Source organism: Etheostoma cragini, chromosome 11, assembly GCF_013103735.1.
Source record: "Etheostoma cragini isolate CJK2018 chromosome 11, CSU_Ecrag_1.0, whole genome shotgun sequence".
Taxonomy (NCBI): domain Eukaryota; kingdom Metazoa; phylum Chordata; class Actinopteri; order Perciformes; family Percidae; genus Etheostoma; species Etheostoma cragini.
The window spans coordinates 11250845-11276249 of NC_048417.1; the positions used below are offsets into that span (position 1 = coordinate 11250845).

The window sequence follows — 25405 nt, forward strand, 5'->3', positions numbered from 1 at the left end:
TCAGTTCAGGTGACACTCAGTTGCCCTCACAGTGGCAGCATTACAACACATCCTGTAGGGTAGCCGGGATGAGCTGCTACAAGTCAACCGGAAATTCGGCGTATTTTGGTTTTGAAAATAAAATACATTTTTTTTTGCTAGTCAAAATATAAATATCATTTCTGATCTAAACTAGCCAAAGGGGTCCGACCAATATGTACACAAATATTCACAGCTACATTTATGTTTTTTCTTTCAATTATTATGTCTAACACAATACCATAACCAGTTAGAGTTTAGCCTATGATAATGTCTTACTTGTATTATGTAGAAACAACATATTAATATTCATATATATATTAATTTCATATGTTTATTTTTCGATTTTTTTAATTATAAAAGTGTCGAGATTTATTTAGCTGTCTAGACTCAGTTTCTTCAACACCTTTTTGATTATTCAAGCTTTGTGCCAATTGACTTCAATAAGAGTAGAAGAAAGCTATGTATGATGACCTAACATAGGCTACATATAATTTTTATTGCTACAGGACAAGTACTGTACATGTACATGTACATTGTATGAGTCTATTCAACACACTCACGCACCTAACGCTATACAAAATGTTAAATTATCATCCTATGTTTTATTTTGACATTTTCTCCGGAACTACTACGCGTCGCCTTTTTCGCTTGACGCACACTGAGAAAAAAGGAAAGCAAAGGGATCAGGCGGTAGAAATGGAGAGCGAAAATGTTGAAGAGACATGGCGTGGCAACAAGACAACATAAGGGGATATCTGTCCACCGAAAGGTGTTCTCTGAATAACAAAGTCAAGGTTGAGGAGTCGAGCTAACGCTAACTGTCTGGAGGATTTTGCTTTGGCTTTTGCTTTTGGTCTTACCTCGTAATCATTGCGCACTCAACGTTTGTGTTGGTCTGTATCTGCAGAGAGAAGTCTGTGGCGGAGAACCCAGTCTGACAGAATAAAAGGTAAAAGCGAGTGACAAGCGAGTGACTCCTGTTACAATCACTCAGGACTGTTGTTTGTTTACAGATTAACACCGTACTTAAGTTACAAAGTCATATAACGGTACTGCCTTTTGTTTGCGAGCTAATTTTGGCAGCATTGTTAGCGAGTGCAGTCAACACTTGTACCCGTATTTTGGCTTGCTTGAATTGACATGGTATGTCGTGCCGTGGCGCAGCGACATGCACGAATAATTAGCAAAGCAGAGTGGCTAAGCTACCTGACGAAATGCCACATGGGGCTCTGTTGTAACCTACCTGTCAATGGCAGTAGACCTGCCCGACGACGCTGAAGTTAGCTTCCGATTCGTAGCCTACACAGTGAAGTCTCGTGAAGATCTGCCCAGGCAGCGAGTTTTGGTCACTGGTCACTTCCCGAGGGGCACGAGGCACCACCAGGTGAAGTATAAACACATGTTTAATTTAAAGTTATATTTGTAATGTATGCTAAAGGCGAGTCAGAATCCATAACAGCGCGTCTATTACGTTAGCAGAAAGACAAGAACAGCATAAGACAAATATTACAAACTGGCATGTTTAATTTCATAACGTTTAGAGGCTCGGTGTTTTGTTTTGGTGGCGTTACGTTACAACACACTACACTGCGTGCTGGCCACTCTTGCAGTCAAAGGGTATTTGACTGGCTACATATTGAAACATTTAATAATTACTCTGTAGCCACCAAGTTCTGTGAAATATTAATTGTAAAAAGTTATGGTCATGTAACATTTGTGCATTTGTTCTGTCTCTTGAATGCACTTTATGCTGAGGCTATTGTTAATACATACTTCTGTAGCCTACTGAGCCATGCAGAAGCCTGATTTGTCATTATGGAAGTATAGGCTATATGTGCTTGATAATAGCGACTTTGCAGTTGTTGATTTGGGGCAGGGGGTGTTGAGTCTTGTTGCCCAGGGCGAGGGAAATTGTTAATCCGGTTCTGGTTGCAGGACGGTAGGGGTAGACTCACCTCTGATTGGCTTGCCCTGATTTTCTTACCCAAACAATAACCAATCCCACTCCTCTTTCCTATACATAACCCTCCTCTTGCCTGAATCTAACCAACCCAACCAAAGCAGGCAATGAGTATTAGCCATTCAGGGGTGAGTTCCCTAATAAATATTCATGAATCTTCCCTTACCTTCCTGCTGCCTGGGCAGGTCTTCACAAGACTTCAATGTGTTTTAAAGAATCTTTAGCCTCTCTGGGATAATGTAGTCCTGATTTGACATGCCTTTGGACACAAATCTTAGCATAAAACCAATATCGGAACATTTATGCTGAATAAACATTATACCACAATAATAAATTCTTAACACAACTGCCATAAATGTCAGTTGTTACTGGTGTCACTGTTTGTCTACACCTGAGAAAACCTTGTAAACTAGCAAGAAAAAATCACTCAGTAATTTTCACTTCTCAAAAGTGTATTTACCTCATTAGTAAGTTGGTAATTAAAATGACACCTTTTATCTGATTAGTGTTGACACCCAGCATCATTTTAGTATGTATGAAAAGCTATTTGTGTGCATCAGAAATACAGTAGTCAGTGTCTCCTCTAAATAGTTTTATAAAGAACCTAAGCACTGAACTTTTTGCAGTCTGGTGTCTGAACTTGGCTTTGCCTTGTATGACTCAGTAGTGATGAGTAACTCCTCTTGTGCTGCTTTCAGGGAGCTCAGTATGAGTCGAGATGCATGGACAAAGAAGAGAGCCAATGACAGTGATGACAATGGTTGGGCTGAAAGGGTGGGTATCTCTCATGTTGTGGTAATTAACAATGTAAAGCAGAAATAAAACCCAGTATGAGGACATGCTCAATCTAAAAAGGAAAACAGTAGGCTATATGACTGTCGGAGAAGTGTAACCTTAAGGTAAGTAGATAGGCAGCTGAATGGGCAATTGTTAAGAGTACTGTGTTAAGAGTAAAATATGCAGCGGGATAAAATGTATTTCATGGTTAATGCATAGGGAGATTCACAATATTGCTGGAAGTGAAGTCTTATTCTTTACTCCCTGCAATTGTATTATGATAGCTAAGAGCCTGAAACAGATGTGAGAGCTGCATATAGCCATACAGCCAACATCTCACTACTGTATAGCAAGACAGTAAATTAGACAATGTCTCTGTAACTGAAAGAGAAAATTAATTTTTTAACGTGTGTGTCCATATTTATATCTCAATACCCCTATGTACCAACCATAAAAGAAAATGCACATGGTATGCAAGCATGTCAGATAAAAAAGCAACATTGAAAAAAATATATATACATATACACAAACACACACACACACACACACACACACACACACATACACATATCACAGGGTTTATTCTTTGTACTTGAAGTTAAAGTGTTGCTTGGTGATGGAAGTAGACATACTACACCTTATTGTAAGAGAAGGCCTTGTAATATTCATACCTGCATATCAAGACTGGTTCTGTCTCACTGCTCTTCTTTGTGTTTATAGGGCGGCTATATGGCGGCAAAGGTTTCTAAGCTGGAGGAGCAGTTCAAACTTGATGCCCCCAGAGAGAAACAAAAGGATGGCTCATGCTCCAATATTTTTATCGGTGTGGCCATCTATGTCAATGGGTACACAGGTAACACTGCGCTACAGTACTAATGTAAAAAAAAAAGTAAACATTCTTTAACATTCTTTCTGGTCATGCTTTTATGTGATAACTGTATCTACTTTTCTTTTGTGATGTTGTTTGCAGATCTATAAGTAGGACTATTGTCTGATATTATGATTTGTGTGTCTTTTTGGTTTACTGTTTTATTGGTTGCCTCTTTGTGAGCAGAGCCAAGTGCAGATGAGCTACGCAGACTAATGATGCTGCATGGTGGCCAGTTCCACATGTACTACTCTCGCTGCAAGACCACCCACATCATTACCAATAACTTGCCCAACAGCAAAATTCAGGAGCTCAAAGGGGAAAAGATCATCAGGCCAGAGTGGATCACCGACAGGTATGTTTACTGTAAATTGTCTTGCTCATTTAATATCATATTGTCAAATATTAGCTGAAAATCCTTGTGTTAACTTTGTCTTTTGTTTGAAACAGTATCAACGCTGGGCGTCTCCTGCCGTACTTCCAGTACCAGCTGTACACTAAACAGAAAGGCCCACTCTTCCCTGGCACAACTCTGCGTCAGACGTCAGAGATCGCAGGACCCAGCCATGGGCTGCTTCAGCCGAGCGTCCATCAAAAGCTTCATCTGCCACAGGGCAGCAGTCAGCACTCTGTAGTCCACCATGAGCAGTCCACATCCTACTCTATCCCTAACCCCAGCCACAGTGGACTTCACCAAGGCAATGTCCAACCTCAGTCCATCCAGCAAAGTTCTAGAGTTTGCTTCATTAACCAACAACCAAGTCACTTAGCATCTACTTACCTCAATACAGATCCCAGCCACAGAAGCCCTTTGCACACCCACCTGCAGTCTAACCCAAGCCCCACAAAGCACCCACATAAGCCCCAACAGTCTACTGTTCAAACAGCTCCTTCTAATCTTCAAAATCAAAGAGCTAGTCGACCACAACCTCAGAACAACTCTTCTTGCAACAGTGCCCAGAGTGGCTGCAAAGAAGTGGAATTAAAAATGTGAGTATGCATTTCTCTTTTACTTAAGTGAGCGATTAAAAAGTTTTGCACACACAATTGGAAGATCTTGTTACATTAATATTGATTAAGACATCTCTTATTCACCTTTTTATCCCACAGAAGCAGATTATTACAGACCTCATTGAATGTGATGAGCCATTCCAAAATGAATGAAGTACAAGATTGTGGCAAAGGAAATCCTCTCCCGCATGTGGTGAAGGAAGCCCATCTGACAAATGGACACACTCACCTCGTTAATGGTGCCTTAAAGCCAGAGGACCTGTCTCCTGTTACAGATGAACCCAGAGTCAAGAGTTCAGATGATAAACCTCACAGTCCTCCAGTACAGTTTCAGAGCAACCCTGACCCTTATGAGTTTCCCCATAGTCCTCCAAAACAAAATGACCAGTCTCCTGTCTTTCTAAAGCAATCCAGTGTACATGGAGCCAATGAGCAGAGACCTAAACCTCCACCACCCACCTACCAGGAGGCTATAAAAGCCAGTGAAAGCCACCTTCTCCCAAAACAGGTCCAGCAATCCCGTCAGGTTGATTTGAATCTGGAAAAGCCTTCACATGTTCCAATTCGACTGAACGGAAGTGACCATAATGCCTTTTCGTCTGACCCGGCCTCGCTTAACACAACCAACGTAACAGCCAAACCGGATCCTCCCACTGAAAAGGCTTTCTCACCATCTAAGTCATCAGCTCAGCTGCTGGCACAGACAGGCGGTTTGATCTCTGAGTTCTACTCTCACTCACGTTTACATCAGATCTCCACATGGAGGTCCAGCTTTTCTGAGTATGTCAATGAACTGCACGGGAAGCGAAAAGCAGAGGGAGGGGCCTCCTTTCCTGGGAAAGACCGACTGAGGAAATCTGTGGCCCAGCGTACAACGGACAGTCAAGGTAAGAAATAAAAGCTGCTATTGATTTATTTTTGTTAAAGAAGGGTAAATTGAAGTGACTACACAGTCCAAGACGCATACCTCATAACTCCAACTTCTCCTGTTCAAATTCAGACATTGACATTAGTGATATTCATTCTCATGTGTCCTGTTTCCCTCGACTATAGATAGATAGATAGATAGATGGATAGATAGATAGATAGATAGATAGATATTTATTTATTTATTTATTGATCCCAATAAAATGGGAAATTATAGTGTTACTGCAGCGAAATATCAGTCACACAACACAGAGTATAAATATAAATGAAATACTAGGATACAATGTACAGTACATATAAACAATATACATAAAATAATAATAGGATAAAATACAAGTAGAAATATATGAATATATATAATTTGGGAATACAAAAATTTTCAACGGCTTAAATTGTATGATAAATATGTAGATAAACCTATTGTGCAAGTTGCATTAAGTGCAGTATTGTGATGTCTCAGTCTTATTTAGCAGCCAGTGTTAAAAAGTGTTATTGCCCGTGGTATGAATGAATTCTTGTAGCGGTCCGTGCGACATCGAAGCTGTTGGAGCCTCTTAGAGAAGGTGTTCCTCTGTTGGACCAGTTTGGGTCGTGTGAATGAATGCTAAAAACATCTTAAGTTGTCTCATCGTGAATAAGCAAACAAGCACCATAAAACCAAGGAGTAGGTGTTCTATTTCTAAAAGATTAACAAAATGTTCTCAATGGGATCTCATCTGTGTCCCTGCTAATTGACGATGTACTGATGATGCATGTGTGGCCCGTTTTAAACTGGATTTAGACGCTCATGTTAATTTGTGATTTGGAAAACTGACAATCTTGTGTGTATTTTTTTTGTTCATCAGGAACGTCGGCACCCACAAGTGTTAAATCTTGTATTCTTCATGTGGACATGGACTGTTTCTTTGTGTCCGTGGGGATCCGACATCGACCAGAGCTCAGAGGTAAGGCACCTTTTTACTGTTTAAATTGTGTGCTGTCAGTAAAACATGTTGATGATATGCAGGCACGTGATGTATAGAATAGTCCCATCCATCCTGTCTGTGCTCCTGGTTGAGTTCATGATTGTCTTGCAGGGAAGCCTATAGCTGTGACCAGTAACCGTGGACAGGGCAGAGTGCCCCTGAGGCCCGGGGCCCAGCCTCAGCTGGAGCAGCAGTACTACCAGAGGAAACATACTCATCCTCAACCTGGTGAGATCATCATGCTCAACTTGTTGGTTTGAGTGTGCTGACCTTGGTTTTCATAAGCTCGACTCAGTGTGTTTCCTGTATTTTCCTGTACATGTCTTACTTATCTTTTAAGTGTATCCTTGTTCTGCCTCTCAGAAAGTGCAGATGAGGATCTACACAGAAGTCCTTCACAAGAGAGTCCTGACTCCCATGCCAACGTAGTGGACCAGGCTGCTGCCACTCTCTCAATGGCAGAGATTGCATCCTGCAGTTATGAAGCTAGGTAAGATGAATCACACACTTGTGGGTTTTCCATTTATATTAAACATCACAAATGTCTGTATTTTGTACTAACGGGAATCGGTTTTCTCTCACAGGCAAGCTGGTGTGAGAAACGGGATGTTTTTTGGCAAAGCAAAACAGCTGTGTCCCTCACTGCAGTCTGTCCCATATGATTTTGAGGCCTATAAAGAGGTGGCTCTCACCATGTATGAGACTCTGGCTGGGTAAGAAGAACTTCCTTGTCAATTTTTAAATCACTTCCCTCTTGTTTACATTAAAGATTACCTAAAGCATACCTTTTCATTGTTTTTTTGCAGTTACACCCATGACATTGAGGCTCTAAGCTGTGACGAAGTGTTGATTGACGGCTCTGCTCTGCTAACTGAGTTGGGCATCAACCCGGAAGATCTGGCTAGTGCAATCAGAGCAGACATCAAGGAGAAAACTGAATGCTGTGCTTCAGTGGGCATGGGTGAGTTTGTCTTATATTGTAAAATACATCAAGACAGCGTTCCTGTTTAACAAACTCAGGCTGACTCATCTGTTCAGGGTCCAACATTCTGTTGGCTCGGTTGGCGACCCGTAAGGCCAAGCCAGATGGCCAGTACTTCTTAAAGTCTGAAGAAGTGGATGATTTTATCAGAGACCTGCCAGTGACCAGCTTACCAGGTAGATACAGCACAATCTGCTAGTCACGGCTGTCAGCATACAGTCTTTCCTGTGGTAAATATTTGATCAAATTTTCATTTCTCTCTCTAGGTGTTGGGCCTGTTATGGGCAGAAAACTGGCTGCTATGGGTGTGAGGTCATGTGGGGACCTCCAACAGGTATCTCTGTCTCAGCTGCAAAAGAAGTTTGGACCCCGGACCGGACAGACCCTGTTCCGCTTTTGCAGGGGGCTAGACGACCGACCTGTCCGCTACGAGAAGGAAAGGAAGTCCGTCTCAGCTGAGATGAACTACAACATTCGATTTGCCACGGTTAGACCTACTTTCTTTCTCCTGTTCCATCTCCTCTTTATCATCATCATATCAGCATTTCCCATCTCTCAAACCCTCTTCTCCCCCTACCTCTTTGATCAGGTGGATGAGGCAGAGTCTTTCATGACTAACTTGTCCATGGAGGTCCAAAAACGTTTACAAGAAGCAGGGCTGCGGGGACGCAGAGTTACCCTTAAGGTCATGGTTCGCAAGGTTGGAGCGCCGCTCGAATCGGCTAAATACGGCGGTCATGGCATATGTGATAGCTTAGCCAGGTAGGAAAGAAACTACCATCTGCGTATGTTTTGGGTTGATTGAAAATGTCCTCTATGTCTCTTATCCATGTTATTGTCTCTCTGTAGACTCATTTTTTATCCTTTTTTTGTCAGGACTGTGATGCTCGCTCAATCCACTGACAGTGGTCAGCTGATAGCCGCTGCAGTCATCAAGCTGTTTCACGCCATGAAGTTGCAGATTCTGGACATGAGAGGAGTTGGCATCCAGGTTCAGCTTCTTGAGGGACATCACTCTGTCCCCCAGGACTCTTCGGGCCCCAGGACACGCTCCATCAAAGAAATGTTGCTATGCCAGGGAAGTGCGAGATCCAGTCACAAAGGTTTGTGTAAAGTCTTTGTGTTTCAGTTTATATATTGGTTGTTGTCTGTGAAATCAATTGAGCTCAGAATCAATATTACAGATGCTGCTGACAACACACATCAGGAAAGGACTTCCTCAACCACAGGCCCATCATCTCACTCCTCTCCAGGTCCTCTGTCCTCTCCCGAGCCAGTCCCAGGGACGAGCAGAGACCAGCAGGCATGCAGACAAACTCCAAAACATTCTCGAGCCCGTCTCAACTTTAGTATTGAGGTCCCCTCCCCTTCACAGGTAAAGACTTGCAGCGTACGTCTAATAGATTAAACAGCGGCTGAACAGTTAAATGTTTTAAACAACTTGGGTTTCTTTACGATATCCAAGGTGGATCATTCAGTGTTGGCGGCGTTGCCTGCAGATCTGAGAGAACAAGTGGAACAGTCGTGGACTAATTGGGATGGGAGAGCAAGTAACCATCGGTCACCCAGTCCACGGCCCTCTGCTCCTCCTCCACAGCCTCCATCTCTAAAGTCTCATCCTACTTCCCCACTTTGTCCTCCAGTCTCTGGTCCTGCACTCTACACTCCACCTATTGGCACATTGCTCCTACAGATTCCAAACCAGCCAGACAGTCCGGGAATTGTACTGGAACTACCAAACTTCTCACAGGTAGGGATGCAAATGTTTGGATATTTTGCCTTTTGTAAATAATCCATAAATCTGTTAAAAGCTCAAGTTGTCACAGAGAAGTGTGAACACTTATTACGGTCGTGTATGTTAAAAATATCAAGACATGTAAAACTTAAAAGGCACCTTTTATTCAAAGGGCAAAAGCTTTTCTCCAAATGAGCATAATTATATTATATATATTATATACAGTTGATGTAATTGTTTATGAATAGATGTTGGATTTTCTTTAGTCTCTCTGATTTCTGACTGTAGGTTGATCCGGACGTATTTGCTGCCCTTCCCAAAGAGCTCCAGGATGAACTTAAGTCTGCCTACAACCGCGTAACAAATGTCCAGCCCCAGGCAAAAATATGTAAGTTCCCAGGGGAATTTGTTAAGAATTAGTTTAGCTTTTTTTCTACTATTATCAGCTTGCATATTCTCTTTATCTTTTGTTTTTGCTCTTGGCTTCTCAGCAGTGGAGCAGAATAATCCACTGTTGCAGCTAAAACAGTCAGGACTTGGAGTCGGCATTGGTCGGGTGAAGCGGCGCTACAAGAGAAAAAATGCTGTGAGCCCTGTTAAAAAAGGTCTTTCCCCTCTAAAAAGGCATCACACAACCAACAGCCCAGCCAAAACCCTACCACATTCTATAAAAGCACGGGAAACAGTAAATGTAGTAAAGGTGAGGCGAATAAAAGTTGTGTATGTGTTGATAGTGGCAGCGTGTGCAGATGTACACTTTTTTGGCAGTTTTAACTCTAAGTAATCTTTCCAGCTCCCACTTGTTTCCTCTGCACAGACTGAAAACTGTCCCTCTACATCGACCTCAAAACAAGACATCCCAGAGTCTCTGTCCAAATTCATTCCTCGCCCTTCTCCAGTGTTGGCAGGAGCCTATGACCTAACGGACATTAAAACACTCCTACGGGAATGGGTCACTACCATAACAGGTAGACAGTGAACAGCTCTCCCATAGTGCCTACTCATGCAGTTACTTATGTTGTATGTAATACAAGTAATCACTTCTTACTTTTTGTTAGAACCCATGGAGGAGGACATCCTGCAGGTGGTAAAATACTGCACTGATCTGATTGAGGATAAAGATCTGGAGAAGTTGGATTTGATTATAAAATATATGAAAAGGTAAGAACTTTACGGTTAAGCCACCTCAGTTCCTCAACCTCCCACTCTTTCTTTTGTGTTTTCATTTATTCTTTATTTTGTCTTTTGGTCTTTTCTCTGCAGGCTCATGCAGCAGTCGGTAGAGTCTGTTTGGAGTATGGCTTTCGACTTCATCCTAGACAACGTGCAGGTGGTTGTGCAGCAGGCTTATGGTAGCACCCTGAAAGTAGTATGAAGAAGGAGGGGCTACTATTATCTCTGTGTGTTACCATTACACCAAGACTTTTGATTTTGCTACTTTCACAGGGTCATCCGCAATACGAATTATGACGTCTAAATTAGGGTTAGTTAGTGTTACAAGAGCCATGACAGTATTTAATGAGATTTTGTACAGTTCATTATTTTTTGTACAAAGTGAAACTGAGACAAACTGAAAGGCAGAAATGTCCTTAGAATCTACTCACCAAAACTCAGAACGATGATAAGCGTAGCAGCTTTTTTTAAATATCATTTTTCAAATGGAGTTCTTTTCTAAATAAACATATGTGAAATTTTATACAAATTAAAACATTTTGCAGGCAGTGCTTAACTATTTGTAATACAAGCCAGGCCTTATAAGATTTTTAATTTTCTCCTGATGCGCGTTTTTCATCTGAAATAGCAGTTAACGTCTCCTATGTGTTCTTAAGGTTTAAAATACGCAGGCACGTGTTGAGATTTTTTTTTCTCCATGTATGCAGTTAAATCAGTCTCGGTTTAAAATAATGACAACACATCCATAATGTATAAACGTAAAGCACCTTTTGGAGATTTTGGTATCAGTTAGACTTGTAGCACACCTCAGACATTTGACAGCCAGACTTATGATAATATCAGAAATGGTAGGATTAAAATGCCTTGTTTTTCATCAGTGTTTCTTTGGTGCTCCATGCCACTTGTACTGACGTGAACTCTCTACTAATGCTGTCACAAAAAAAATACATACATACATATATATATATATATATATATATATATATATATATATATATATATATATATATATATATATATATATATATATATATATATATATATATATATATATATATATATATATATATATATATATATATATATAAATAGTCTGTTGCATAAAGTGGTATCTTTTTGCCAAACCTTGTTATTATAGTAGAATGTAAATAATGTTTTTAAAGACCCTTGTTAAAAGTTTTACGAGAAAATATGTATGTGGAGGGGTTACCCCTTGTATCGTTTACATGTAGTGAATTCTTAGTAACTGTCTTTAAATTGTAAAATCTTCTCACTCTTTAATTGCTTGTTTGTGTTCCAACATGGATGTCAGAAGCTGGCCAAAGCACTTCATGTGAGGTTAACTGTTGATTCTCAGTAGCACTCTGACTTGGGAGGATAGTGACAGGGGTTATGGCAATCAATAAGTAGCCTATGCACTTCTTTTTTTCACTAGCAAGTGAGATGTTCCTTCAAGATAATGTAAAGTTTCAAAAAGCCTTTTTATCTGGAGTACATTTTTTCTAGTGTGTTTGCAATGTAGTTACCAGTTTCACAAATCTGAATATTGAAATAATGCAGGATTTGAAAAGGAACAGGTGACCTCATTTTTATTTCAAGTATGTACTTGTGTACTTCATACATTGGAGACATTTGTTGGGCTTGTGGCTACAACATTTTATTGTAAACTTAACTTTTATGATTGGTGATTTGAAGTATTCAGCACATGCGGCTGACTGGCTTGAAGTAGCCCCTATATGCAAAACAAATCAGTCCGTCATTTTTTTTTTTCAACTTGTTGAAATGAATGTAATTCAGAATGTGCAAGTCTCCAATCACTTTCAAGATGTTTGCTTTTCATCTTTCTAATCTTTCCAGAAGGGAATGGCCAGAAGTTAAAATTGGTCAGTCTTGTCTTCTTTAAACTGGCTTGTGCCTGAAGACCTGAAGCTGTGAACTTGTTTCTAAGTTTTCTAATTCTTGGTAATAAACTGTAATCTCTGTATTTATTTATTTGTCTTTGTGATTGTTAAAGGTTATAACCTGAATAGTAGAAGGGTTTCCAATCATGTTGGTTCTGAAAGTAACCTTTTGAAAGGGGAAAATAGCTATTTTCTTCTACTGGTGTATTACAAACTGGGAATAGTGACAAAAATCTATTCTTGGAAGATCAAGACTCATCTTCATCTACACTGTGTGTGTTTTGTAATATTATTTGATCAGTTTTGTTTTTTATTTAGTATTAAATACAAACAAAACAATTTCAATAATATTGAAGATTTTCATTTAAATAAATCTGTTAAGACTACTGTGGAAGGAGGTAACACAATGGTAATTAAGTCTATTGCCAACTGATAGAAGTGTATATTATACATACAGCACATACAATATAATACATATGTATATATAACACAAATGTATCTATGTAATATATATATATATATATATATATATATATATGTATGTATAATATACACACTTGTATGCTGCACACTGCTAAATGCTCATTACAATTCTAGGATTTTACCCAAATAAGAATCAAGTAGGACTGAAATCTTACAAGTTGCCACGTTATTTTATTTTTCACTTAGGTGTTTGAGATTTGAGCTCCAAATATATAAATAATACAGCAAATACTTAAATAATTTTTATGATTTTAAATATAGATTTTTTTTCAAAAACAATGCAAAGATTTAGCGTTATGGAAACAACCATCACAAGCATGATCACAAGTCAAATTGACCCGTTTTCAGTTAATTATTTTCTCACAAAAAATGGGCCGTCAAAATAAGAGCTGAAAATGTCAACAATAAAAATATCAAAAAAACACCTTATACATTGAAAAAGTGACAAATGTGTGAAAAAAAGCGATAATAATGTTGAAAAAACGTCACCGAAACTTTTTTTTTCATGGTTGACGGGAAGACAACACAAGGGTTAAAAAAATACTTATTTTTTTTTTAAAATACTTATTTTTTTAACTTATTTTATTAATTGCCCGGATGTGGTTTAACGTGAAACTTGCCTACTGTGACGTTACATTCGCAGTGTGCGCAGCAACCGTTTGCATATCGCGTAAGAACAGAGGTGTCGTTGAGTTCAATCAGGTAACGTTAACCCAGACATTTGGCGGTGGTGTGGTTATGCATTAGTATGTTTTAATTTAAAACCACACATTGATGACGTTATCTACCATCTAAAACACTTGTCCATACTTGTATGAGGTGTTAACATTAACATAGCAAGCTATAGGACATTCAAAGGGCTAATGCTAGCTAGCTTAGCAGGCTAACATAACGTTATAATGGTCTGATTGTTCCTTGGATTATTTGCAGGAGTTAGCACCTAGCTTCTTTTTTTGATTGACTGCCGTGTAATAATTAGCTGCACAGAGCGAAAGATGAAATGACGAACAGATAAGAAGATCGTAACCAAGTAACGTTAGCTAAGTTACGTTATCGCAGCTGGCTAACAATCCGTGAGGTATGGCTAACAACCGGCGATGTGAAAATAAGGTGTGCCCAGTTGTCACCAAGGCTTTGTCTCTAGCGTTACCTAAAAGACGCTGTTCAGTCTGACAGCTTTCGCCGTATCGTTTTTCGCAATGAGTGGGCAGTAACATTAGCTACGTACGTACGTTGTTATCGTAGTAGCAAAGTTGCTGCGTTGCTCATGTTATGGTGGGTTGCAGCCATGCCTGGGTTTACAGATGCCAGTTGAAAACGTTACACCTAGCAAAATGAATTGCAATACTACTGCCCAGTCATAAACCATAACGGTACCTTCATGGTGGTTCTAATGTTCAGTTTTGAACCCCTTCAACATTTTTAAACTTAATATTAGAAACATGTCTCCATGTGGCGCAGTAAAGTTAACCATTATCACAATCTACAGCCCCCAAAACGACTATGGAATTGAATCAACACTAAACTTTGCATTAGACTGCATTAAGCTGAGTCAGACAGTGTATTTTCATAGTAAAAAAAAAAAAAATTAACCTAATTGTTATCCTTGCAGCATGTTCATGCAATTGTGGCCAGGGGAAATCTCAACTGGTGTCTTTATTGTTAACCTGTCTGCTGTCATGTCTCAGTTTACATTATATGTTCTTTTGCCCCAGATTCAAAGAGTTTGAGCAGCAACCATGGCCAACCAATCAATTGACATCATAACAAAGGTCTTGGAGCATTCAGCCAAGCTGGTGGAGGAGAAGGTGGATGCACAGTTGAGCAAACTGAATGAAATGGATGAAGATGATTTGGATAGACTGAAGGAGAAGCGATTAGAGGCACTTAAAAAAGCACAGAAACAGAAGCAGGTATGTGTGATGTCTTATTTTAACAGTTTTATATTCAGTTTTTGAAGCAGATTACATTATCTGGGCCATTTAGTGAATACACTTAATACACCAAGTGCAACATTTATATCGCACCACGCCCACTGCAAACATTTTAACATATCCACGACACTGTTGTAAATGGTGTCTTGGAGCTTGCTATGACGAGTAATAATTATTTCTTGGAGGCGATTTGTTATCATGTGACAGCTTAAGTTTGGCCTTATTCAAGTTGTCACCGGATTTCTGGAACAATTTCTGAAGAAGAGATTTTTATTTTTGTCTTCCCAGAGCCATTACAAAGATGCTGCAGCACATCATTTTTATTAATGAAAACCTGTTTTGTAGTGATTTTGGAAAAGTAATTTAATTTTAAGGACCATAGTGGGTACCCTGGGGTGATTTTTTTTTTTTTTTTTTTTATAGACTAAGTCTTGCATCTGGAATCTAGTGATCTTTGAAGGGGAAAATGGTTTTTCAAAAATTTTCACATTCCAAATTAGCCAACAAAAAAATGTTTTCATGCTCGCCTGTAAAGCCAGTTTTTCTATTGTTTGAGATTTGTTCTGCTACTCACCCTAGTTCTCTGTTTTTAAGGAGTGGTTGTCTAAAGGCCATGGAGAGTACAGAGAAATCTCAAGTGAGAAAGACTTTTTCAGCGAGGTCAAAGATAGCAAGAACGTTGTCTGCCACTTCTACAAAAATTCTACCTTCAGGTAAGTCTAGGCTATAGCTAGTATTTATTTAAATCAATGAAGTGACCGACCTGTACGATTTGAGAAATTGAATCTAGTGCCAAAAGCGATTTGTCATTTTTCAGTCAACAGAACATTAACCTGCCAGATGATTTGTGCTGTGCAGATTATAAAGCTCTTAGAGATAACGTTCACCAATCAGCGTGTTGCTGAGCTCCACACGTTGCTAACAACATACAGCTAACTGTTACCGGGCAGCTGCATGCACCAGGACACCCGCACTGACAGATGGCACACATACTAAAACGGCTAGAGCCCTAATACTAAATAATACGTCTAAAAGAAGAAAAAAAATCTGTTGTGTAAATCTATAGTTGCAGCCCCTAGTTTAGTCACTTTTAGTAAATGTATAAGAATATCACTTCCAGGACTCAGCACCGTACCATTTACTAGCACTCAGCTTTTAGTTCATTGTGTTACTTAACTATCGTTAAAATGATCCCATTTTTTATGTTAGATTGCTTCTTTGTTTTTTAATTTTAGTAACATGAGTACGTTGTACATCAGGCTGCTGAACTTGTCATTCTGTCCTCTGCTCCCTACATAAAGATGTAAGATCCTTGACAAACACTTGGCCATCTTGGCAAAGAAGCACGTTGAGACCAAATTCATCAAACTGAATGTGGAAAAGGCCCCGTTTCTGACAGAGAGGCTGCGGATCAAGGTCATTCCTACGCTGGCCTTGCTATTAGATGGAAAAACAAAGGACTATGTGGTTGGATTCTCTGACCTGGGGAACACAGATGAGTTTTCCACAGAGATGCTTGAATGGAGACTGGGCTGTGCAGATGTTATTAACTACAGGTGAGACATACAGTCGACTCCCACCTTCACCTTTTAGACATAGCTACAGAATCACATTAATGAGCTGATAAAGACAATATGCAACCTGATTTAAACATTCTTTTATTTTTATTTCTTCTAGTGGTAACCTGATGGAGCCTCCTACAATGACAAAGAGGTCGGGCACAAAGTTCACAAAGGTGGAGAAGAAAACCATCAGAGGGGGAGGTTATGACTCTGATTCTGATTCTGAAGATGATTGAAAAGCACCAACAGGCATCTGTTTTTTTCTCTCAGGGCTACCTCCTTAAAGGAAATAAAAGTTTAGCAGACAACCCGCTTTCATTTTTCTTCTCCCCTTTTCTCAGTGACTTTTCCATTCATGAGATTTTATTTTAATATACCACATCTCAAATCCAATTTTTTGTTTTTTTATTAAAGTGCTTTTTGCTTTAGCCTTATTTAATTAATTACATTTGAACAACAAAAATTACATACATGCACTTACGGCTGTGCTCATTTGGGTATTTTTTTGTTATTTCAAGTGTTTTCTTGTAACCATGTGAGTCTGATGTTTGAACAGAAACCATGATTCATTATTCCCAAAATCATCTTGTAGCATCAGAATTCATTTTTACATCACATTTCCTTGTAGCAAGAGTATGACTTGACTAATGCAGGCTTAATAAAAATAAAAGGTATGCTTCTGTGATTTTGTATCGTTCTTCTATAAAGTTGAGGTACCTATGAGAGAAACGGATGTAGCAGCATACTGTTTCAGTTGGTAATATGGGTGTTAAACACGGGCAAGTATGTTTGTTAACTGCACCCGTCTAAGCATCGTCGACAATTATTCCACCATCACGTTCCTACGGGGATTATTTTTGTGGCGCACTCATGGAGCTATCAACAATAAACTGTTAAATAATCAACTTGGAAGGTTGTGTCATACACTTGTGCCACTTCTTAATCTTTCCTGGAAGTCCTTGTGTAAAATTAGCTAAGTGTCTTCTATTATTCTGTCTAATTAGAGCTCTGCTCAGATCGAGGTTAGCTGGGAATAACTGACTTTTTGTGTGGTCCCCAAAAAACGCACCATGAGGTGTAAATGTTTCTGTTTTAAAGGTCCCATGGCATTTACCATTAATACGAGGTCCCCCAGCGGCTACACATGTTGATAGTTGTAAACCGAGCCTTGGGTATACTGCTCTGCGTTTCAGAATGAAAACTCAGATGGTTTAATCTGGCAAAGTAGAGAAAAGGGAGGTAACCTTGCCCCTTATGACCTCATTAGGAGCAAAATGAAAATGTCTTCAAATATTAACATGAGTCCGAACATATCATTAGCAAAGATAAATTGGCCTATTTCTGAAAAACTAACAACCTCAGCAACATACGGTTACTGGCATGTGAGGTACCTATCAGTGAAGCTCATTGATTTACCGTCTTTGACATTAAAGACATGATATATGTGTAAATTGTTTTAATAGCTTAGTATTGTAGGACACCATAAAGGCTATGTGTATAGGCTTTAGGCCACACTACAAATTATTGTAGGCCTAGTTTATTATGCAACTAAATTTTATATAATAGTATCCAGACATGTAGAAATGGGGTCCCTGCTCAAAACCTGTTCAGGTTAGGGGTCCTTAGCCCAAACAACGAAGACCTCTGCTCTAAAGGTTAAGCGGATATAGCTGATGCATTTAATCAATTTGCATGTAGTACAGAATAGACACAGCTACAATCCTTAAAATTGGTCTAAACGTTAAACGCCTCTGTGAGTGAATCTGAAATAAGGGAGAACCTAACGAAAAGGAACCAGACTGCATTTCATTTTGAAAGGTCTAAATGTTCAGTTTTTACAAGTTGTTTAATAAAGAATTTGTATCATCTGGTCCTAATTCGTAATCTGTCTGACTGATTAGTGTGTATTTAAATGAACATTTGTTGAGTAAATGTAGAACCCATTAAACCAAACAAAGTTTCTCAGTTTAATGGAACCAAAACAGGAAGCTATGGAGCACAAGATTTTTAATGACATTTATGAACAACTGAACTATAGATATGATTGAAAGCAGAGCTAAGACTCAATAGCCTTCGGGTCTACAGGTTGGAGGAGGCGATTAACGATCAACTCTCCTTTGCTGTTAATGTAGGTGTCACCCATGTCCTGTTCAGCAGGGAGTCCATAGGGCGTCCTCAGGGGCTGGATCCTGAATGAACCACGGAGCGATGATAGATGGACAAAAAATTGTACAAACAAGTCTTTTTAAACGTCCAGACAAATGCTTTAACGATTAGCAGAGACTTGACGACCATTCATGTAAGTCAGATATTCCATTAATCTTACCTGACAAGGTGCTTGACGAATTTCAGTTGGCTATTGACAGCGGGAGTATTTTTGTGAATGACAGGTACATGTGCCTAAAGACACAACAGAGAGGAAAGTCAGAGTTGTTTTAATAACTGTTCCTTCGCCCTCTTTAGTAGACATATGCTACATCTACTTGAGGTGATACAATCACAGCTAACTATTTTAGGGATCATCCCAAAGCAGTTTTTGTCAGTCTACGAGGCAGGGTAAAGCTACAGCACGTAATTAATGCCTCTCAAGGGGAATTCTAAGTAATGACAACACTGATGTTGCATCCGCATGAAGCAAGCCTTCCGTGATGGAGAACCACCTATGGCACCACCCCCGCCCCTCCTCCACGCTTGGAGCCAAGGAGGACACAGAGGAATACAAAAAAAAACATAAGACTCTTCAGAGAAGGTTATTATCTTCACTATCTTTGAGCTTATGTGCACTAAAGATGCCAGACTACACCATTTTCTAAAGGTAGCCATTCTGAGAATTACAAAGAGTTTTGTTAAGCTTCTCAGCTTAATTTGCTTTGTAGGTCGCTCAGTAGGGAGTTGGGTTGGGAGCCGGAGGGTCGCTGGTTCAATTCCCCGTATGAACCAGCAGAGTAAGTAAGCATGAATGTGTAGTTCAGGCCTGTGTGTAATAACAAACGATTGAAAACATTGCAATTACCCCATGCGGGATTGATAAAGTACATATTATTATTATTAACGGATGTCCAACAATAAAAAGAGTTGCACGCTATAGCTTTAACGGCCACTGTGTATAATGCTTATTGAGGTACTTATTTTGAAGTCATAACAAATCACTGAACATACGTATTAACTAGGGCTGTAACGATACAACAAACCCCGGGTTCGGTTCGTATCACGATTTTTGACCCACATTTCGGTACAAACCTTCTGCTCTTAACCTGTAGGGGGAACGAAGAGGAAAAGTGCTTTGGTGCCTGCTGTAAAGGTGCTGGTTGACAAGTAGCTAGTTAACGCTAATGTAATCCTTGGTGGGTAACATAAGAGTACGACATTGTTCAGCATGCTCTGTTATTTCTATTTATTTAGCTAGCTAGCTAGCACACCCGCCTGTCTGCCTCAGTCTCCCGGCTCTGCAAGGCTTCAGTCGGGATAAGCGCTCACAACAGCCCCGGGGATACATCCCCGGTCAGCCCCCGGCCAGCTAGCCACCATCCCGGTCAGCACTTAACTCCGTTGCCAAGGACGCTCGTCACTCCCCGATGTAAGTCAAGTGCAGATTTGAGTTGCGCATGCTCAGATTTAAGCGGTTTACGGCATAACGTGTCATACTGAAATTTGTGAAATCCATGAAATAATAAGCTATTCTCATTGCAAACAATAACAGAAGATGGAAATCATTTCAAAAACATTTTAGCTATCTATGATTGTTTGATCGCTAACGTTAGCTCAAAACGCCATTCAAGTGACAGCCTTTGTTGTGTTTTACTGCTAGCTTGTAGCTAGGCTAGCAGTCATTTCAAAAATGTTGTAGCTATCTATGGTTGTTTTATTTTCACCGATAGTGTTACCGTTTTTTTTTGCATATCGTTACAGCCCTTGTATTAACACCTAAGTAGTCCTAAATAATACATGTTAATATCATATTTCCCAAATATAATGTTTTTTCTTTGTTGTTGAATGGAACAGCACAAAAGCTGTACCTTCTCAAGCCCAAGATGCTTCACCATCTCTTTCTCCCAGTACGGTCTGCGCATCGTACTTTTGACTCGTGTCACTATATGCAGTTTATGAGGTTGGTCTGGATCGCCCCCATATTTCTCATGTTCTTTTGATCTCTCTGCAAAAAGCTGTGAAGAAAAAGGACAGATCATTTAAACAGAATGAATGAGCCAGAGTGATGTTTTAGTTTAATTTAGAAGTGCAGAACAAAGCACCATAACTAATCCAATCTACCTTTTTTACCAATATATACTATGCGAGTACAATCTAACTTAAGCCACTAAGAAAGTCAAATTTGGTATGGTGGACAAAATGTTGAAGACATACTGTACAGCGAGCCTGTGGCTCTTGACTCGATTCTTACCTCTTTTGGGATTCTTGCTTTGGTAAATTTGCTGCGAGCAGACACAAACCATGGGCAAGGTGACAAAAGTGTAGCTTCTGACAGGAACTGTAAAATCGATTAAAATCAAAGAGGGGTGATTGGCAATGGCTTAAAGGCAGATTTGTTTTCTGATAAGGGAGCATACTAAGTGTCCTGTGGGTTTGGAGTGATAGGACGAGAGACAATATACATTTGTCAACTGTCAGATTTGGCCAGGTTTATACTGTGGTGGCTATCACTTTAATATCCCTGGGTTTATTAAGTCATTGAGGGCATTGGACAGTGCTTTAACTTTTGCAACAATGTGATTGAGTACTGTGATTTGTCAAACACAATTTAAAAACTGTCAGAGGATGTATCCCTATTACGTATAATTAGTGTCTTCTATTTACAATTTAATGACCTTAGAGACAGTTTATCACCGACTATTTTGTGTGCAACTTTTAGCGTAGCAGCTAATTAGAGTTTGGTAAATATCGTGAACTGTTTTGTAAAAGCCAACCCGCTTACTGTATGTTTTAAGACAAAGAAATGCAGTGAATTCTCATATTTGAATGCAAAATACCTCCACAGTATCGACACTGAGAGGTCCTAATTTAAAAATACAGAACACGTGATTCTGTCAGAACGAGAAGAGTTGAAACATGAACAAAATATCGTTCTTACCTTGACTGATAAAGAGCTCAAACTGTGACAAACACCCGACATGTTTTATTTTTCCGTAGTTTGACTAGTTTTAACTGTTGACCCCAGGTAGAAAAAAACTAGTCACGCGAGCCAAGGTTACCTTAAACGTCCAGCCCTGCTGACCGCGAAATGAGCGCGTGGATCAAACTAAACGTTATGGATAAAAACATGAACCTAACTATATATACATCAAACTCACACGCACAACATTAATTCAAGAGCTGAAAAACAACTGCAACAATAAACATCATGTCAGTTTTGTCTCCTCTGTGGATGTAAAAACCGGAAACAACGAAGGTTTACATTGAAACTGCACCGATGTGGCAAATGTTCCCACGACAAAGTTCCTAGAACTATTTTTAAACTACATTTGAGATTTAAAAAAAGGTAAATGCACTGATTACATTTTTATAATACATGATTAAAAATATAGATGTTTAAAACGTTGTTTTAGCGTATGTTTATGTTAACTGCACCCGTCTAAGCATTGTGGACCATTATTCCACCGTTACGTTTCTACGGGAAATATTTTTGAGGCGCACCCATGACGCTATCAAGCATAGACAGTTGGAAGGTGGTGTCATACACTGGTGCCACTTCTTTTTCTTTCCTGGCAGTAAATAAGTATGATTACCCTGTTGGTTTCATAGGAGCTCGAGGGATAGAGAGAAAAATGACACAAAATCATGTGTCAGGGATGGAGACATCCGCCATCTCTGTTCTGAAGCGGGCAGTGGAGCTCGACCACAGCGACCGGTACCAGGAGTCTCTGGTCTGCTACCAGGAAGGCATCCAGCTGCTTATAGACGCGATGAAAGGTATATACAGTAGAGGGCAGGCCGCATAATGTAGACACGAACCCTCATTTCATTGTGTTTGGTTTCTTCTGTCAGTAGCTGTGAAAGATGACTCAAAGAGAGGCCACTACAGAGAGAAGATAAAGAGCTACATGGACAGAGCAGAGCAAATCAAAGCTCATGTGAACCAGATGAAAGAAGGTAATTAACACAACCACTAAAGGATGAATAACAAACCGGGAAAAGTGTGTATCTGACCCTGTGTATCTTAACCTCTGTGGGTCCCCATTGAGCCACTGAAATAACTTTTACGACATTTATTTTGAAATATATGAATATGGACATATGTGTACACAAGGCTAAAGTGGAGCATACAAAATATAAAAAATTCAATTAATCATTGTACAACAAACCAAGTGATTAACATGGCATAATTAAAACTAAAAATTTTGAGAGCCCTAATGTTGCTTCTGTATTTTTATACTTCTTCAGTTCACATAAGGCAAGTAACAGGGTGCATATCCTTAAATACAGTTGTTTTTAATCAATTGTGTGTGTGTATGTGTGTGTGTGTGTGTGTGTGTGTGTGTGTGTGTGTGTAAGAGGGGGGGGGGGGGGGGGGGGTCCTGTTACTAGCTGCTGTCTGTGACACCTCTTACTTCTATTTCTTGCTACCTCTCCTGGCAGATGTGAAATACCATGAGCAGATTAGAATAGCAGAGGATGCTACTGGTTACAGCTACGAGTCTCTGTTCAAGCCATACATGAGCAGTTTACTCACAGAGGTCTGGGTACAAGACCCATACATACGCCACACCCACCAAGTAAGATCTTAGTTTTCACCATTACCTTATTGTGCTGGTTTTCTTCTTCTTTGTTTTAAGCTGGATTTGGCTTCGTTTATTTTCTTTATTCAAGTTTTTTTTTTTTTTAAATCAATCACATTAGCATTAGATACTTAACTAGCACCTTTACAGTAGGCACCAAAGAACTTTTCCTCTTCGTTACCCCTATAGGTTGAGAGGGGAATTGTTACTAATATTCTTATGTCTCATTATAACGAGTTAATGAACCACTAAACGATTTTGGAAACATTCTTTTAAGTTACAATAGAATCTTTGGTGTTGGATCGATCAACATTGAAATAAATTAATATTAATAAATAAGGTATCTGTTGTATTACTGTGTTGCAAACTGGGATGTAATCAATGACAAATGCTGCCATGTTGCAGAAAACATTTTGTACTCACTCATTCTAACATGTCAAACAAACCCCTTCCCCCCCCCTCTCCACTACAGTTGTACAACTTCCTGCGGTACTGTGAGATGCTGCTGAAAGCGCCCTGCCAGGTGAAAAAGATCCATCTCCTCACTTCCCAGGATGAAGTAGGTTATTTAACTAATGAGGTCACACTGTGTAGTGAATGCGTGACAGCCGTAGCGGTCTCTTCTGTTCAGTTAGTGTTGGTGTTTTAATGCCATTCATCCCGTTCTGCAGGCGGATAGTAGCCAGCAAAGCAGCGCTCTGGCTGAGCTGAAAGAGAGTCTGAATGCTCAGGGAGTGACTCTGGATCTGCAGTACTCCTCCACTATACATGACAGGGAGATCAGGTACAGCTGCAACTGACATATAAAGGATTTCATATCAAATCACTACACTGTATAGCCTAGGAATTGTTTTCAAATGATGGTGTCTTCTTTTTAAAGAAATTCTTGCTTGATTTATACGATTTACCTTCACATCAGCACTCCACTCTCTGTTATTGGGCCTTCCGTTTTGGCAGTAATCCCCAAGGAATTGTGTTTTTAGGTTTGACAATGGTTGGATCATCAAGATAGGAAGAGGGCTCGATTACTTCAAGAGACCTAAGGTGAGAATTCATACTAATTAATATCCATCCTTCTCTATTATCGCCATTGTCAGAATAACGGTGCTGAATGTCTGTGTATCACCATGTTGAGTTTTGGTTGTAAGAAGTGTTCCTTTTTATCTCCCAGGGCCGATTCTCCATTGGATATTGTGACTATGACCTCAGGCAGTGCCAAGAGACCAACGTAGACATTTTTCACACCAAACACACAAAAACACTATGAGATACATAAAGCCTAAATCTTAAGGCACATACCTGCCCTCAAAACACGCGGACACCACGGATGTGTTGTTGGATTTGCCTTAGCATACAGGTGCATGTTGATCGGCCTTATGCCAGCTGTAAAAAGCATTTTTTAATCAGGTTTTACAATGTGCTTTTTGTCATACTGGTATGTCTTTAATTCCAACCAACTGTATCATTTTGTATGGTTTCTTCAGTCAAAGTCTGGAGTCAAACTGTCTAAGAGTCATTTTGGGTTCTTTTCTATAACATTTTTTTTTTTTTTAACTTTTCTATTTGCTTTTTAGAGGACTATACCGCCATCTGGTGGAAAAATAAATTAAAACATTCAAAAATTATCATTAAAGTGCTTTTTTAATATAACATTTCTCTGTGTTATTATTCAGTTTTAACCAGGATTTGTGCTTGTCCAGTTACTTTATATTCAGTGTCCTCATTTAAAATATGCTAATTTGAAGAAAAAAAACATACATACAAAAAGTATAATAATAAAAAGGAGTTTTACAGGATTAGCAACTGTAAGTCTGATTTTGGTGTGTTGGTATGCAAAGCACACAAACTTCCGCTGATTATTAAGTTTGTGGTGTATAGTGATTTATTAGTAAGTCAACCTAAGATTTTGTTTATAAAACTAGACTATTTCCAGTTTTCAAATTAATCTTAATACATGGCATAGTTACTCACCTGCTCCTGGGCTTTTGACTATATCACACGGGCATCATCAGCAGATAGAGTTGGTTTAGGACGAACGGATGTCCAAACTTTGCACTATTCTGAGCACTATTGCATTTTCTTTAATTATTAGCCATGCCCAAGGATGAGCTGTCTTGCTTTAATTGCCTAGTCATTCATATAGCATCATATTATTAACCATATTTCAAATTCCTTGAAATGTGCAACGCAACAAAACCTTACTGTAGCGACAGCTTGATCAGAAAGGCCTGACATGAAAACATTCTTTTTTATTCTCCTTTACACAACAATCTCAACTGCTGCTGGATGTAGGCAAACTGTAAAGGATTAAAAGTCGTATTTATGCAACTCCAATATGAGTTTAGTTTTATGTCATTTAATGACAAAAAATGACA

At 39.4% G+C, this 25405-nt stretch overlaps 4 protein-coding genes across 10 annotated transcripts; 3 read left to right on the forward strand and 1 right to left on the reverse strand.

The window, feature by feature from the left end:
• Nucleotides 1-670: 670 nt before the first annotated feature.
• rev1 (REV1 DNA directed polymerase) lies at nucleotides 671-11364 on the forward strand. 5 transcript variants are annotated; one of them, XM_034885497.1, is made up of 22 exons: nucleotides 671-970; nucleotides 2680-2755; nucleotides 3479-3611; nucleotides 3813-3981; nucleotides 4077-4616; nucleotides 4737-5524; nucleotides 6410-6508; nucleotides 6641-6757; nucleotides 6893-7019; nucleotides 7114-7242; nucleotides 7336-7490; nucleotides 7568-7687; nucleotides 7778-7998; nucleotides 8101-8273; nucleotides 8388-8614; nucleotides 8696-8886; nucleotides 8977-9261; nucleotides 9535-9634; nucleotides 9738-9946; nucleotides 10064-10214; nucleotides 10305-10407; nucleotides 10510-11364. In XM_034885497.1, exons 2-22 carry the CDS (start codon nucleotides 2690-2692, stop codon nucleotides 10619-10621), a joined length of 4215 nt encoding a protein of 1404 aa, XP_034741388.1. In that variant the 5' UTR covers nucleotides 671-970; nucleotides 2680-2689; the 3' UTR covers nucleotides 10622-11364. The 5 variants fall into 5 exon arrangements, 4 of the variants coding, with proteins under 4 accessions (XP_034741388.1, XP_034741389.1, XP_034741390.1 ...); XM_034885498.1 differs by having other exon boundaries at nucleotides 9741-9946; XM_034885499.1 differs by having other exon boundaries at nucleotides 8765-8886.
• A 2040-nt stretch (nucleotides 11365-13404) lies between these two features.
• On the forward strand, nucleotides 13405-16964 carry txndc9 (thioredoxin domain containing 9). Of its 2 annotated transcripts, none has more exons than XM_034885769.1 (5): nucleotides 13405-13505; nucleotides 14519-14716; nucleotides 15332-15450; nucleotides 16039-16293; nucleotides 16415-16964. In XM_034885769.1, exons 2-5 carry the CDS (start codon nucleotides 14543-14545, stop codon nucleotides 16533-16535), a joined length of 669 nt encoding a protein of 222 aa, XP_034741660.1. In that variant the 5' UTR covers nucleotides 13405-13505; nucleotides 14519-14542; the 3' UTR covers nucleotides 16536-16964. The 2 variants fall into 2 exon arrangements, with proteins under 2 accessions (XP_034741660.1, XP_034741662.1); XM_034885771.1 differs by having other exon boundaries at nucleotides 13469-13491.
• Nucleotides 16965-17153: 189 nt separating this feature from the next.
• mitd1 (MIT, microtubule interacting and transport, domain containing 1) lies at nucleotides 17154-24646 on the forward strand. 2 transcript variants are annotated; one of them, XM_034885752.1, is made up of 8 exons: nucleotides 17154-17212; nucleotides 21981-22224; nucleotides 22300-22404; nucleotides 22891-23027; nucleotides 23503-23589; nucleotides 23702-23814; nucleotides 24014-24074; nucleotides 24202-24646. In XM_034885752.1, exons 2-8 carry the CDS (start codon nucleotides 22080-22082, stop codon nucleotides 24295-24297), a joined length of 744 nt encoding a protein of 247 aa, XP_034741643.1. In that variant the 5' UTR covers nucleotides 17154-17212; nucleotides 21981-22079; the 3' UTR covers nucleotides 24298-24646. The 2 variants fall into 2 exon arrangements, with proteins under 2 accessions (XP_034741643.1, XP_034741644.1); XM_034885753.1 differs by having other exon boundaries at nucleotides 22303-22404; nucleotides 24202-24643.
• Nucleotides 18290-21725, reverse strand: mrpl30 (mitochondrial ribosomal protein L30). Its single transcript, XM_034885754.1, has 5 exons — nucleotides 21386-21725; nucleotides 20699-20785; nucleotides 20316-20462; nucleotides 18626-18699; nucleotides 18290-18488 (listed from the first exon to the last, which is right to left on the reverse strand). Exons 1-5 carry the CDS (start codon nucleotides 21425-21427, stop codon nucleotides 18356-18358), a joined length of 483 nt encoding a protein of 160 aa, XP_034741645.1. The 5' UTR covers nucleotides 21428-21725; the 3' UTR covers nucleotides 18290-18355.
• Nucleotides 24647-25405: the final 759 nt, after the last annotated feature.

Excerpts from the sequence above, each read along its gene's own strand:
- rev1 (XM_034885495.1), top strand. The coding sequence starts at position 2,690 with ATGAGTCGAGATGCATGGACAAAGAAGAGAGCCAATGACAGTGATGAC. Across the intron at positions 5,525-6,409 it reads GCGTACAACGGACAGTCAAG|GAACGTCGGCACCCACAAGT; the intron begins GTAAGAAATAAA and ends TTTGTTCATCAG. Across the intron at positions 7,020-7,113 it reads TCCTGCAGTTATGAAGCTAG|GCAAGCTGGTGTGAGAAACG; the intron begins GTAAGATGAATC and ends TTTCTCTCACAG.
- txndc9 (XM_034885769.1), top strand. The coding sequence starts at position 14,543 with ATGGCCAACCAATCAATTGACATCATAACAAAGGTCTTGGAGCATTCA. Across the intron at positions 14,717-15,331 it reads AAGCACAGAAACAGAAGCAG|GAGTGGTTGTCTAAAGGCCA; the intron begins GTATGTGTGATG and ends TCTGTTTTTAAG. Across the intron at positions 15,451-16,038 it reads TACAAAAATTCTACCTTCAG|ATGTAAGATCCTTGACAAAC; the intron begins GTAAGTCTAGGC and ends CCCTACATAAAG.
- mrpl30 (XM_034885754.1), bottom strand. The coding sequence starts at position 21,427 with ATGTCGGGTGTTTGTCACAGTTTGAGCTCTTTATCAGTCAAG. Across the intron at positions 18,700-20,315 it reads AGCATCTTGGGCTTGAGAAG|GCACATGTACCTGTCATTCA; the intron begins GTACAGCTTTTG and ends TTGTGTCTTTAG. Across the intron at positions 18,489-18,625 it reads TTCGTCAAGCACCTTGTCAG|GATCCAGCCCCTGAGGACGC; the intron begins GTAAGATTAATG and ends TGGTTCATTCAG.
- mitd1 (XM_034885752.1), top strand. The coding sequence starts at position 22,080 with ATGACACAAAATCATGTGTCAGGGATGGAGACATCCGCCATCTCTGTT. Across the intron at positions 22,225-22,299 it reads GCTTATAGACGCGATGAAAG|TAGCTGTGAAAGATGACTCA; the intron begins GTATATACAGTA and ends TTCTTCTGTCAG. Across the intron at positions 22,405-22,890 it reads TGTGAACCAGATGAAAGAAG|ATGTGAAATACCATGAGCAG; the intron begins GTAATTAACACA and ends CTCTCCTGGCAG.